General features: G+C 41.1%; 1 protein-coding gene across 1 annotated transcript in view; it reads left to right on the top strand.

Annotated features, from left to right (window-relative positions):
• Positions 1-233: 233 nt before the first annotated feature.
• LOC110524359 (F-actin-capping protein subunit alpha-2) overlaps positions 234-12,059 on the top strand; it is a 50,114-nt gene continuing 38,288 nt past the window's right edge. Inside the window, exon 1 of the mRNA XM_036979340.2 lies at positions 234-645. Coding sequence (XP_036835235.2) covers positions 538-645 — 108 coding nt within the window. The 5' untranslated portion in view covers positions 234-537. The remainder of the gene's footprint in view (positions 646-12,059) is intronic.

Genomic DNA, 12,059 nt, shown 5'->3' with positions numbered 1-12,059 from the left:
GCGTGTATTGTCACAGAGTAGGGTAATAGTTTATCTATCTGGGATTTTACTTCTTTCCAATGTGTGCACTCGTCGTATTCACCTTCACTGGTAATCAAGCATGTCTGATGGCGATTCAGGGTTTATACATTTTACCACAGTAATGAATCACAGTAGTTCACCATGCAGGATTACAGTACCATCTAGTGGAAATAAATAGCGCATCCACGGTACTGAATGACATACTGTATACCACATGCATATCCCTGTTGCATTGATACATTACTGCAAATGTGGTCAAATGGCGTAAATACATTTCACCCCCCAAAAATCAGAAACAAGATACAACTGGCAATTAATTCTAACTGGGTACTTTTAACACGCACGCTATACTTATAACATTAAACACAATTTACAACTATATTATTTCAATGTTATTTCGTATGACCAAACATATGCTTGCAAAACCATGGACTGTATGTTCAACACATGAAGTAGGACTGACGTGCTTATGGATAATAATTAGTCCCTGATTGGTGAAGTGATGGTATATTTCATATGTACGTGCACACAAATCAAAATCAACTGTATGATGCTGCCGACAAGCTGCTGGTGCCGGAAGAAAAGATGGCGGATCATGAGGAGCAGTTATCTGATGAGGCTAAGGTAAGATGTCGTTTTTATCCACATTGGAGGATATATGATATCTTTAGGGTTTGTATGTGCATGCTTTGATTTAAGCTACTGTGTATAAGAGCTGGATAAACAAACCGCGATTATTGCTCGGCTAACGTTAGTCTAGCTGTTATTTTTAGCTCGGCAGCCGCTTTGCCCAACTTCCGCTCCTTTGCGAATCTCAAATGCAGACTCCTTGTACGGTCCTAGCTCTAAAATAGGAACCGTGCAGCATATAACACATTAATCAAAGTTAACCTCGCACCCTCCTAATCGAAAACATTGTAACAAACGTTGTGCTTTCATTTGTCTCTATCGTTTTGTGATCATGTCTTGAACTTCTCACGAATGAGCAGCTAACGTTAGCTAAGCTAGCAACCTACACCTCCTGTCAACGCTCTTTGCACAATCATTGCTGATAATGTGCTATTTACTGCCGTTTGTGTGTGACCGATATGATTAGTGTTGAATCTCTGATTTAAATATAGGTCCAACTGTCTAGCATGATGATCGCCAGAAGATAGCGACACTACCATTACGCTTGTTTACACTGAGCTGCACGGGGGTCGGAACGCAATCATGGTAATGGCAGAGATCCCATTAACGCATAAGTTCTGATAGCTAGGCTTGCTTCGCCCCCATGTTGGTGTAAGCAGGCTAGGTAGTGCTACGTATCAACACTCAATCCACTAGGGGCTGGAAACTACACTAGAGTGAGCTTCAATTGGTCAATCACGACGAGACGTCGCAGAGTATTTGAATAAAGTTTGGTTTATTCCAACTTTGGTCTCACCCATGCTGCATTGCCCAATGCCCACTTTGCTCCCTTCATTGAAAACGAATGGGCTTCCTTTGTTTCATCGCCCTCAACATACTATGTTAATCTCCTGCGTTACATTAAGACACCTTGGAGCTGGCACGAGATATAGGTTGGGAAACATACCTCAATACAGGGGTGGGGTATTCCACTGTACTCCAAATGTTACCTTTAACCCCACTGCTCCACTGAGAAGCTTGAAATACTGCTAGCTAGCTGTTTACTCCCCACTTGAGAGATGCTGAATGTACAGAACCCTAACTGCTTTTTTTGTGTATTTTATTAGGATCCCCATTAGCTGTTGCAAACGCAGCAGCTACTCTTCCTGGGGTCCACACAAAACATGACATAATACAGAACATTAATAGACAAGAACAGCTCAAGGACAGAGCTGCATAAATTTTTTTAAGGCACATGTAGCCTACATATCAATACATACGAACTATCTAGGTCAAATAGGTCAGTAGCTTAACACAGCCAGATACATAGTTGCGTACATGTCAACTTTTGAAATGCCAGTTTGTGCCGATGTACTCAAGTGAGGGCTGAACTTGACCAAAGTGTACCATGGAAAAGCCTAAGAGAGTGGTGCATTGGTTCCTCCTTCATAGCCCAGAGATGGCAAGAATATGGCGTAGCCTAATGGCATAGACGGCTTTCAGGTGTAGCCTACTGAATATACTAGGCCAATGCATGCCTTGTTCATTGAATTGGCTAGAGCAGATTGGCTGTTGACGGTTTGATAGGGGGAGTAAAGTGCAGCCTCACAGAGCCAGTATAGCGATCAATTTACAAACCTCCGAAATACCACAGCCCAGCCCCACTGCTGTCTGTCTGGTGTTGCCCTCCCACACGTACTTGACTACTCCGGTATCACTGTCTGCTCCACCCTGACTTTTAATGGCCGTTTTAAGCCTCAGCCATTTAACATGGCTTACGTTGAAACTATGAACAACTGGTGTTTGGGTGTTAGTCGTGTGGTCTGTGTAATCGGAGACTTTACTGGAGGAATGTTGTCAAGTTCTCTAATTCGCACCATAGTTACTGGCTGGACAAATAGCCACACAGAAAACACTTAATTTTTTATTGGCCTTCCCCATTTTGAAGTCTCATCATGATCTCTCTAGGTTAGGTCGAGTCCTATGTAACGGAGTTGATAACATTGCTGTAAGCTCACTCCACAGCTAGCTTGAAATGATGCCCATGGAGCCATCAAATCGATTGAGTGATACAAAAAGCTACCGATTGGAACATTGTCAAGGAGAGTGGTCACGTGTTGCGAATCACTGGTTTGAGCCCAGTATGGGGCAGTCGGACAGCAAAGGAAGCTAAGCTGTTAACCCCTTTTTCCTGCTATGAAAGTATCGGTCTGTTCCTGTTTCACTGTCAGCTGCTGTGTGACCATTGTGCACAAGGAGGGAGAGATGCATTCTGAGAATCACAAGCATATGACCCTTGCTCAATTGTAATTGTGGAAGAACATGCAGTTAACTGCTGTTCTAGTTACAGAAAGCTGTGACTCTTCTCTCTGTATGTATTTCTCACTTCTTAAACCCCTTAAGGTCGATATCCACACCAATTAAATTAGCATAATACAAAAATTTGCATAAACATTTAAACTGTTGTTTTTTTGCATTGGATTCATCGCAGTCCACCAGAGCATTTGAGCGGAGTTGAGCAGTTGGAAAATCCTGCTCATGGAGTGGCGCTTCCTACTGCTCCGCTAAAAATCGCTCTGTGCTCACAGGAAAAAAACTGCTGCTCCAAATCCGCCCCATTCATTAAAATCACAGTTTAACCAACACCCACCTATTTTGTTTGACTACCTGGACCGACCATTTAGGTTTTATAGTATTGAAATCAAAACGTGTGACTTTGAATAAAACTATTTGAATTAACATGAAAAGGTGAATGTAAGAAGCGCATATTTCAAATAGGCTACATGTCATATTAAACAGCATATAAACACTCGAAATAGGTCATGAGCCAGACAGGGAGCCGAAGAAGGAATAAACATGAATTATTTAGGCTATATTCCTTCAAGGCTATAGCCTACAAAGAAATACATTGAAGCATTTGCGTGTGTGACACAATAGGCTGGTAGGGACATAAAGCGCTCAGCATTTAAAAAACATTTAGTTGAACTAAATCATTATAGTCTATAACTTGCGCATATAGGCTGTGACTTATTTTAAAATAAATACAAATTCAACAAAAAATGGCTTAGTGCCTTTTTGTATTCTTTTTTAAATTTTTAGCCACTCTGTGGCTTCAGGTTCATGCAGTGGTGCCTGGAGAGCAGGTCAGCAGCGGAGAATACGCTCCACACACATGCAGAGCCACTGGGGAGGCTAAACACCCTTTTGGCCATTCTTGCCAGGCTGGGCAGAGTTTATTTTTCTATAATAAAAAAATGATGTGTGTGTGTGTGTGTGTTTAGGCAAAATAACCCAATCAAAACGTAAAACTCCTTGAATGTGGGAATGTTCCAGGCCTATTGGGCCCAAATTAATGATGGCCTATTTGTATACATTGGGGCGGCAGGGTAGCCTAGTGGTTAGAGCGTTGGACTAGTAACCGGAAGGTTGCAAGTTCAAATCCCTGAGCTGACAAGGTACAAATCTGTCGTTCTGCCCCTGAACAGGCAGTTAACCCACTGTTCCTAGGCCGTCATTGTAAATAAGAATTTGTTCTTAACTGACTTGCCTAGTTAAATAAAGGTAAAATAAAAAATAAATAAAATACATCATGAAAACCAAAATGAACGATGTTTAAGAGATCAGATTTTTTGTTCGCAAATACTTTGCTAAAATGACACACTTAGTTATCTACCCACCTCATCCCTTTTCGCATGTGCTTGTAGTGTGTACACCATCATGCTTTCGGGATATGTCTTTGCAGATTCCACAATGATTATTTAGTTGTGGACACGACATCACTGCATCACTAAGTCACCTTGATTTAGCACCTGTGTGTTTTATCAGTTTCTTTATGAAAATATTTAGCAAACTCCATGACAATAGCTAAAGCAAGTGTCGATAGCGGCACACAAGTAGACTACAAGTGCATGCTGGGCCGGGCATGCCCTGAGCTCATGAAGTGAGCGCTACTGGAGTGAAATTGGAGCGGGCGAGAAGGTTGACGCTCCAGCCTTTGGGAGTCTCTCACCGCGTTCCAGTCAAATTGGGCACGCTCAGCTCCTTGCTCCGCTTACATGCTCTGCAGTCCACTTATGTTGCACTTTCGCATCTCAAATCAATCAAATGTGTGTATCTATTAAGCCCTTTTTACATCAGCCGATGTCACAAAGTGCTAGACAGAAACCCAGCCTAAAACCCCAAACAGAAAGCAATGCAGATGTAGAAGCACGGTGGCTAGGAAAAACTCCCTAGAAAGGCAGGAACCTAGGAAGAAACCTAGAGGAACCAGGCTATGAGGGGTGGCCAGTCCTCTTCTGGCTGTGCCGGGAGGAGATTATAACAGTACATGGCCAAGATGTTCAAATGTTTTTCATAGCCGATGCTTTTCATAGACGATCATTCAGAGTTAGAAACAGCAGGTGCGGTAGAGAGTGAGTCATAAACAGCACGTTCGGTGAACAGGTCAGGGTTCCACAGGCAGAACAGTTGAAACTGGAGCAGCAGCACGACCAGGTGGACTGGGGACAACAAGGAGTCATCAGGCATGGTCCTAGGGCTCAGGTCACCGGATAAGACAGGAGAAATTCTCCAGATATAACAGACTGACCCTAGCCCCCCGACACAAACTATTACAGCATAAATACTGGAGGCTAAGACAGGAGGGGTCGGGAGACACTGTGGCCCCGTCTGGCGACACCCCCAGACAGGGCCAACCAGGCAGGGTATAACCCCACCCACTTTGCCAAAGCACAGCCCCCACACCACTAGAGGAATATCTTCAAACCACCAACTTATTACCCTGAGACGAGGCCGAGTATAGCTCACTGACATCTCCCACACGGCACGAACCCGAGGGGCGTGCCAACCCAGACAGGAAGATTATGTCTGTGACTCAACCCAGTTTAGTAGGGGTGGCATGGAAGAGCACCAGTAAGCCAGTGACTCAGCCCCCGTAATAGGGTTAGAGGCAGAGAATCCCAGTGGAGAGAGGGGAACCGGCCAGGCAGAGGCAGCAAGGACGGTTCATCACTTCAGTGCCTTTCCGTTCACCTTCACATCCCTGGGCCAGACTACTCTCAATCATAGGACCTTCTGAAGAGGTGAGTCTTCAGTAAAGACTTAAAGGTTGAGACCGAGTCTGCGTCTCTCACATGGATCGGCAGACAGTTCCATAAAAATTGAGCTCTATAGGAGAAAGCCCTGCCTCCGCCTGTTTGTTTAGAAATTCTAGGGACAATGAGGCTTGCATCTTGTGACCGTAGCCTACGTGTAGGAATGTACGGCAGGACCAAATTGTAAAAAGGGGTAGGAGCAAGGCCATGTGATGTTTTTTTTTCGTCTGTAGGGTCCGAACTGTTTGGTCTACACACTAATATGTGACTCGTTTCAAGAAACTAGGCATATGTCGCACGTCACTATTTCACAGGAGAGGCATTTGAACATAAACATTAGATTTTTTAAATTCAATGTGTTTTTTTTTGTTGTCAGAAATGCCTTCTGGAACATGTGAACTTTCATGTGCCTTAAAAAGATGAGGCCTGTAATTTTCATCATAGGTACACTTCAACTATGACAGACAAAATGAGAAAAAACTTCCCGAAAATCACATTGTCGGATTTATAATGAATTTATTTGCAAATTATGGTGGAAAATAAGTATTTGGTCACCTACAAACAAGCAAGATTTCTGGCTCTCACAGACCTGTAACTTCTTCTTTAAGAGCCTCCACTCGTTACCTGTATTAATGGCGCCTGTTTGAACTTGTTATCAGGATAAAAGACACCTGTCCACAACCTCACAGTCACACTCCAAACTCCAAACTTGACACTCCAAAGAGCTGTCAAAGGACACCAGAAACAAAATTGTAGACCTGCAGCAGGCTGGGAAGACTGAATCTGCAATAGGTAAGCAGCTTGGTTTGAAGAAATCAACTGGGAGCAATTATTATGAAATGGAAGACATACAAGACCACTGATAATCTCCCTCGATCTGGAGCTCAACGCAAGATCTCACCCCGTGGGGTCAAAATGATCACAAGAACGGTGAGCAGAACTACACGGGGGGACCTAGTGAATGACCTGCAGAGAGCTGGGACCAAAGTAACAAAGCCTACCATCAGTAACACACTACGCCGCCAGGGACTCAAATCCTGCAGTGCCAGACGTGTCCCCCTGCTTAAGCCAGTACATGTCCAGGCCCGTCTGAAGTTTGCTAGAGAGCATTTGGATGATCCAGAAGAAGATTGGGAGAATGTCAGATGAAACCAAAATATAACTTTTTGGTAAAAACTCAACTCGTCATGTTGGAGGACAAAGAATGCTGAGTTGCATTCAAAGAACACTATACCTACTATGAAGCATGGAGGTGGAAACATCATGCTTTGGGGCTGTTTTTCTGCAAAGGGACCAGGACGACTGATCCGTGTAAAGGAAAGAATGAATGGGGCCATGTATCATGAGATTTTGAGTGAAAACCTCCTTCCATCAGCAAGGGCATTGAAGATGAAACGTGGCTGGGTCTTTCAGCATGACAATGATCCCAAACACACCGCCCGGGCAACGAAGGAGTGGCTTCATAAGAAGCATTTCAAGGTCCTGGAGTGGCCTAGCCAGTCTCCAGATCTCAATCCCATATAAAATCTTTGGAGGGAGTTGAAAATCCGTGTTGCCCAGCAACAGCCCCAAAACATCACTGCTCTAGAGAAGCTCTGCATGGAGGAATGGGCCAAAATATCAGCAACAGTGTGTGAGAACCTTGTGAAGACTTACAGAAAACCTCTGTCATTGCCAACAAAGGGTATATAACAAAGTATTGAGAAACTTTTGTTATTGACCAAATACTTATTTTACACCATAATTTGCAAATAAATTCATTTAAAAATCCTACAATGTGATTTTCTGGATTTTTTTTTCTCATTTTGTCTGTCATAGTTGAAGTGTACCTATGATAAATTACAGGCCTCATCTTTTTAATTGGGAGAACTTGCACAATTGGTGGCTGACTAAATATGTGTGTGTGTGTGTCCAAAATGTACATTTATTTGGCGCGTTTGATCCAGAAACTTGCGCAACGTGACTACAAAATATCTCAAAAGTTACGTGTAAACTTTGCCAAAACATTTCAAACTACTTTTGTAATACAACTTTAGGTATTTTTTTAAACCTAAATAATCGATAAAATTGAAGACGGGATGATCTGTGTTCAATACAGGAGGAAAACAAACTGTAGCTAGCTTTCTGGTCACGCACCTCTATCTAACAGTACACTTCAAGTTACCCTCGTTCAAGATGGCCGTACTTCATTACACAAAGGAAAAACCTCAACCAATTTCTAAAGACGGTTGACATCCAGTGGAAGCGATAAGAACTGCAAAGAAGGTCCCTTAGAAATCTGGATTCCCAATGAAAACCCATTGAAAAGAATGACCTCAAAAAACAACATCTGATGGTTTGTCCTCAGGGTTTCGCGTGCAAAATAAGTTATCTTATACTCAGACATGATTCAAACAGTTTTAGAAACGTAAGAGTGTTTTCTATCCAAATCTACTAATAATATGCATATCTTATCTTCTGGGGATGAGTAGCAGGCAGTTGAATTTGGGCATGCATTTAATCCGGATGTGAAAATACTGCCCCCTGTCACCAAGAAGTTAACAACAAACTTGCATGCCTTCTGTAAATAGCAATGGAGAAAGTCAGGAACCTTCCTGCTAGCTATGATTGGCTGAGATGATGGGCTGGACATGCTAAGAGATGAGTTCAGATTGGTTTGCCATGTAGCATGCTTCTGTCTATAACATGAGCTGCTCAGTATGTGTAGGTAATCCTTTCTAATGCAGCTTTTTTTGAACAATCTCACAAACTGCAAAAAAAAAATGCTGTTTGCATTGCTAGTTATAGCCTAATGTTAGCTAGCTAACATTGAACCTAGTTGGTTAGCTTTAGCTACCTGCAGGTTCATGCATTGTAGTAACGTTATGAGTTGTGATTTTGGTTCATTGTTCATTGTAAACAAAAGACTCCACTATGCAAGTAACCATTTCGCTGTACCGTTTACACCTTCTGTCTCCTGTACATGTGACAAATGCATTTAGATACACTATATAAAATATTATGTTTACCAGAGAAGGTAATGTGAAGAACAGCATGACCTGCACCAAAGTCAAATTAGGATATAATGTTAGGCCAATGAGACCGTGTCCAAGTTCTAAAATTCTCCAGTAGAACGCCCTGCTTTTATTTCGTAACACTCACAATTGTCAGCTATTTTCTGTAATTAGCTCACTGTTAATTATTTTCCTGTAATAATGAGTACTAATTAGCTAAAGTTAAGATGTTGTCAGCTATGATATAGTTATTGTTAGAACTAACAAGCTAGAAGTTAACCAAAACGTTGCTTGGTTTGCTAAATTTAAATATACTAAATTCATTTTTAAACAGATGGGTTTATTTGTGTTAAAATACACCAGTTATACTATTTTGGACCACCAGGCTGTTGATGTCATGCAGCCTGTCGTTTTTGTGTTATACTTTTTCATAACTAGAAGTTTAATGTCGGACAACAATAGAATGTTCATGATGTCACTGCGACAACTGTCTGCAGACATGTCGATAGACGTAGTATAACCCTTTTAGTCTTGAAATGTTTGGTTGTTTAGTACACTACTCACTCTGTTTAGCACATGGCCTCACATGTGAATCCTTAAAGAGATGGGTGGGGCTTAAGAAGGTATGAACTATGCTGAATGGGTATAGACAAAGAAAAGCTCTCCAGTAGGTGAACCAAAATATTCAAGGGCCATTTTCTCAAAGTTGGGTTACAAGTTTATCAACTTTCAAAGCAGAATTACTTTCCCATTGTTCCTCAACTGTAGTACCATTTTCTAGCTCAGTCTCTATTTTTACCCAATGTAAAAAAAAAACATTGGTCACAAATGAGACTCGAGCAAACACATACAGTACCAGTCAAAAGTTTGGAGAACTACTCATTCAAGGTTTTTCTTTATTTTAACTTTTTTCTACATTGTAGAAAATAGTGAAGATGTCAGAACTATGAAATAACACATATGGAATCAAGTAGTAGAGGTCGAGCGGCATGGCCGATTTAATTAGGGGCGCTTTCATAAAAATTGTTAGTTGGCATTTTTGGACGCCGATTACATTGCACTCCAAAAGGAGACTGCGTGGCAGGCTGACCACCTGTTACGCGAGTGCAGCAAGGATCCAAAGTAAGTTGCTAGCTAGCATTAAACTTATCTCATAAAAAACAATGAATCTTAACATAATCACTAGTTAACTACACATGGTCGACGATATTACTAATTTAACTAGCTTGTCCTGCGTTGCAAATAATCATTGCTGTGCCTGTTTATCATCAAATCACAGCCTACTTCACCAAACGGGTGATGATTTAACAAGTGCGTTTGCGATAAAAGCACTGTCGTTGCACCAATGTACCTAACCATAAACATCAATGCCAAGCTTAAAATCAATACACAAGTATATTTTTTAAAACTTGCATATTTAGTTAAAAGAAATTCATGCTACCAGGCAATATTAACTAGGGAAATTGTGTCACTTATCTTGCGTTCTGTGCAAGCAGAGTCGGGGTGTATGCAGCAGTTTGGGCCGCCTGGCTCGTTGCGAACTGTGTGAAGACCATTTCTTCCTAACAAAAACCGTAATTAATTTGCCTGAATTTTTACATGATTATGACATAACATTGAAGGTTGTACAATGTAACTGCAATATTTACACTTATGGATGCCACCCATTCGATAAAATACGGAACGGTTCCTTCCGTATTTCACTGAAAGAATAAATGTTTTGTTTTCGAAATGATAGGTTCCGGATTTGACCATATTAATGAACTAAGGCTTGTATTTCTGTATGTTTTATTATAATTAAGTCTGATTTGATAGAGTAGTCTGACTGCGCGGTGGTGGGCAGCAGCATTCATTCAAAAAGCACTTTGCAGCTCTTCGCAATGCTTGAAGGACAGCGCTGTTTATGACTTCAAGCCTATCAACTCTCTAGGCTGGCAATACTATATGAAATACAAATGGTATAGAGAGAAATAGTCCTATAATAACTACAACCTAAAACTTCTTAACTGGGAATATTGAAGACTCATGTTAAAAGGAACCACCAGCTTTCATATGTTCTCATGTTCTGAGCAAGGAACTTGAAAGGTTAGCTTTCTTACATGGCACATATTGCACTTTTACTTTCTTCTCCAACACTTTTTGTTTTTGCATTATTTAAACCAAATTGAACATGTTTCATTATTTGAGACTAAATTGATTTTATTGATATTAAGTTCAAATAAGTGTTCATTCAGTATTGTTGTAATTGTCATTTATATATTTATTTATTTAATCTGTATCGGCTTTTTTTGATCCTCCAATAATCGTTATCGCCGTTGAAAAATCCTAATCGGTCGATCTCTATCATGTAGTAACCAATAAGGTGTTAAACAAATCAAAATATACAGTTGAAGTTTACATACACCTTAGCTAAATACATTAACTCAGTTTTTCACAATTCCAGAGATTTAATCCTAGTAAAAATTCCCTGTCTTAGGTCAGTTAGGATCACCACTTTATTTTAAGAATGTGAAATGTCAGAATAATAGTAGAATGATTTCAGCTTTTATTTCTTTCATCACATTCCCAGTGTATCAGAAGTTTACATACACTCAATTGGTATTTGGTAGCATTGTCTTTAAATTGTCTAACTTGAGTCAAACGTTTTGGGTACACTTCCACAAGCTTCCCACAATAAGTTGGGTGAATTTTGGCCCATTTCCTCCTGACCGAGCTGGTGTAACTGTCAGGTTTGTAGGCCTCCTTGCTCGCATGCACTTTTTCAGTTCTGCCCACACATTTTCTATAGGATTGAGGTCAGGGCTTTGTGATGGCACTCCAATACCTTGACTTTGTTGTCCTTTGGTCATTGTCCATTTGGAAGACCCATTTGCAACCAAGCTTTAACTTCCTGACTCAAGTTAGACAATTTAAAGACAATGCTACAATAAATCCACATAGTTTTCCTCCTCATGATGCCATCAATTTTGTGAAGTGCACCCGTCCCTCCTGCAGCAAAGCACCCCCCACAACATGATACTTCCACCCCCGTGCTTCACAGTTGGGATGGTGGTGTTCGACTTGCAAGCCTCCCAATTTTTCCTCCAAACATAATGTTGGTCATTATGGCCAAACAGTTCTATTTTTGTTTCATCAGACCAATTTCACCAAAAAGTATGATCTTTGTCCCCATGTGCATTTGCAAACCGTAGTCTGGCTTTTTTAATGTCGGTTTTGGAGCAGTGGCTGCTTCCTTGCTGAGCGACCTTTCAGGTTATGTCGATATAGGACTCCTTTTATTGTGGATATAGATACTTTTGCACCTGTTTCCTCCAGCGTCTTCACAAGGTCCTTTGCTATTGTT

The sequence above is a fragment of the Oncorhynchus mykiss genome, chromosome 1, assembly GCF_057628025.1.
Source record: "Oncorhynchus mykiss isolate SJ-2025 chromosome 1, ASM5762802v1, whole genome shotgun sequence".
NCBI classification, from domain to species: Eukaryota; Metazoa; Chordata; class Actinopteri; order Salmoniformes; family Salmonidae; genus Oncorhynchus; species Oncorhynchus mykiss.
This window is presented reverse-complemented; position numbering and strand designations above follow the sequence as displayed.